General features: G+C 38.3%; 1 protein-coding gene across 4 annotated transcripts in view; it reads right to left on the reverse strand.

The window, feature by feature from the left end:
- Positions 1-2,658, reverse strand: part of ttll12 (tubulin tyrosine ligase-like family, member 12) — a 114,392-nt gene that overhangs the window by 101,540 nt on the left and 10,194 nt on the right. For all 4 annotated transcript variants that reach the window (XM_032505302.1, XM_032505301.1, XM_032505305.1 and 1 more), the window contains exon 7: positions 2,368-2,484. In XM_032505302.1, the coding sequence (XP_032361193.1) occupies positions 2,368-2,484 (117 nt within the window). The remainder of the gene's footprint in view (positions 1-2,367; positions 2,485-2,658) is intronic.

Here is a 2,658-nt window from a genome sequence, read left to right on the forward strand (position 1 = left end):
GAATATATTCTTTTGTTCGGGATGCTGCTTATAAAACTCTCCCTATTTTACGTGTGTGGGCCAATGACCTACGACATTACAATGAAAGTGACTCACTGGACTGGGATACCATTTGGTCCTCGATTGGCCTTGCCTTTAAGAACCCAAATCATCAACAGATCCATTTCAACTATATCTATAGGACCTACCTCACTCCCAGGAAAAGCTTTCTTGTGAAATGCTTAACTTCTCCAATCTGTACCCTCTGTTCAGATGGTTGTATAGGTTCATACATGCATATGTACTGGGAATGTAAGGATGTGAAGCTTTTTTGGGGGGAGGTTTGTGCCACTTTACCTAATGTTGTGGATGATATTGTACAGTGTTCTCCTGCTGTGCTGCTCTTGAATGACACTTCCTCACTAAAGATGACATGTTGGAAAAAGCGTATGCTCTTAACAGGCATCATGCGCCAAGAAAATGCTCGCGCTACGTTGGAAACCTCCACATGCAATTACTAAGCCTCAATGGATTAACACTTACATAGACGTAATTGAGATGGAGCAATCAGTGGCAAGAATGCACAGTGCCGGACTCGATACTATCTTAGCGTGGCAATCAGTGGTTGATAAGGTTAAGAATTTGCTGTAACTCAATATCTGTATTTACATTGTTGGTTTTGAGGTCTGTTATGGCCGGTAAAATCTGTTAGAGATCCAGGGTATGAGGGATTGGGTGGGGAGGGGTCGCAATTGTGTTTAAAAAAAATGTATTTATTATTTATTAATTTATAAAAAAAAATTGTGATTGTTGTCTAATGTTAATTGTGTATTTAGTTTGTTTTTGACAGTGATAAGCCAACGGTGTAGTCGGAAGGACATGTGTCTAAGTTGATGATTGAAGAAAATAAAAAGTAAAAAAAAAAAGTAAAAAAAATTAACTTAATAATTGTCCACCATAGATATGTTATATGCAACTACCCTATTGAGACATGCAGTTGTAAACTGGAGAGAGCACCCTCTGCAAATTACACATTACAGAAGCATCACTCTCTCATTAGACCAGATTAAGATTAAATGCATTCAAAAAGTCAAACATAGAAACACTGAAACACAGCTCCAGCTGTTTATGTGCATAATGCCATCTTAATGGTTCAAACTTCAAAACTGTATAACATGCATTCTGGCTGACAACTATTATAAGTGGTATAAAGTATGTATGTGGGGGACTCGTTATTTTATGTACTTGACATTTTCCAAGTTATTTTGGTAGACACATGGATGTGTACTAATAACTGGATACCAGATCCCAAAACTGGTGCATATTTAGTTCAAGAATGAATGAGGATTATTCTCCTGGAGAAAAAACATGTGGTTTACTTCACTAATATGCGGGCCACTGAATATGCACAGTAGTGTTTCTCCTGCCGGCCCATAGAATTAACATTGTGGTGATGTCACAGCTTTTCTCGGCTTAGGGACGTTTTTTCCAAATATAAAATTCCATGGTTTTAAAAATTCAAAATAGAGTCATAATCAACCTTGTTTGCTGTTCGAGGCGTCCTGGCAGCAGTTTTACATACGTCTCTTTCGCAATGGTGGCAAACTGAATGAAAAGTAAATCAAAATTGTCATAAACTGTGTTCTACTCGTGGACAGATAATGCAGCTGTGCCGCGTGTCATATTTAATTGGCCTCCCTTTAAAATGAGGCTCCGAGGCAAGAATGTCTCATATTTTAAATGCCTGTCTCGACTCCTCTCCACTCATATCACTTGCTTGACTCCTCTGTGAAAATCACCTGTGTGCAAGACTAAGATGTGACGAGAAGAGGCAAAAGAATCTGGGATGCACAAACTAGGATTTGGGATAGGCCATGTCATAGGTGGAAATATTCCTTCTGCATGTATTCAAATGTATTTTCATATTGAATCTCTAACCCCCCCAGGAGGTTTCCAGATGGTAGGTCCCAGAAACTATAACATTTATGGTCCATCCTATGCTCAATGAGAAAGCTTGGTAAATGCATCTACTGCATGTCCAACTGTTCTCCCTCATGAGATACTTGTTCAATATTGAATAAAGCTGCAAATAATCTGAAATCATCAGACTGTTCAACTGTGAGCATCTCCATCATCCATAACCCGAGATACACCCAATCTCACCATGTATTTCATATACTGTTCTACCTTCCTGTCTTGTACTCAAGTGGGTTCAGTGTTTCTGGTATTTATATTCTTCACATTTGTCAACTGTGTTCTACCTCTCAGTCACAAAAACTTTAAATGCCTTAAATGCCGGACTCGCAAGCACATTTAGTGGCAATATTCACAACCTGGTTCCACCAAGTGTGTGTAAATGTATGTTGTGTGTGTTGCTTTGTTTCCAACCTGTAGTCTTTAATGTGATTATAGCTCCAAATGATATCAGCATCCTCTTTGTCCTCTGTCAGCTGGAACCGTGGATGCGTCAGGTTGTTTGTTACTTGTGACATTTCGGAGTAAACCCTGAAAGCGAAGCACAAAACGATAAAAAGGTTTGTGTGGAAAACACTTAAATGATGACGACAAGAAGTAAGAAGTACACAACATTAAAAAAACAAAACAAGACAAAGATAAATAAATGCATTAGTGAACAGAAAAGGCCAATGTTAGATTTTCACCAATTATATATATATATAT

This window comes from Etheostoma spectabile, chromosome 23, assembly GCF_008692095.1.
Source record: "Etheostoma spectabile isolate EspeVRDwgs_2016 chromosome 23, UIUC_Espe_1.0, whole genome shotgun sequence".
NCBI classification, from domain to species: domain Eukaryota; kingdom Metazoa; phylum Chordata; class Actinopteri; order Perciformes; family Percidae; genus Etheostoma; species Etheostoma spectabile.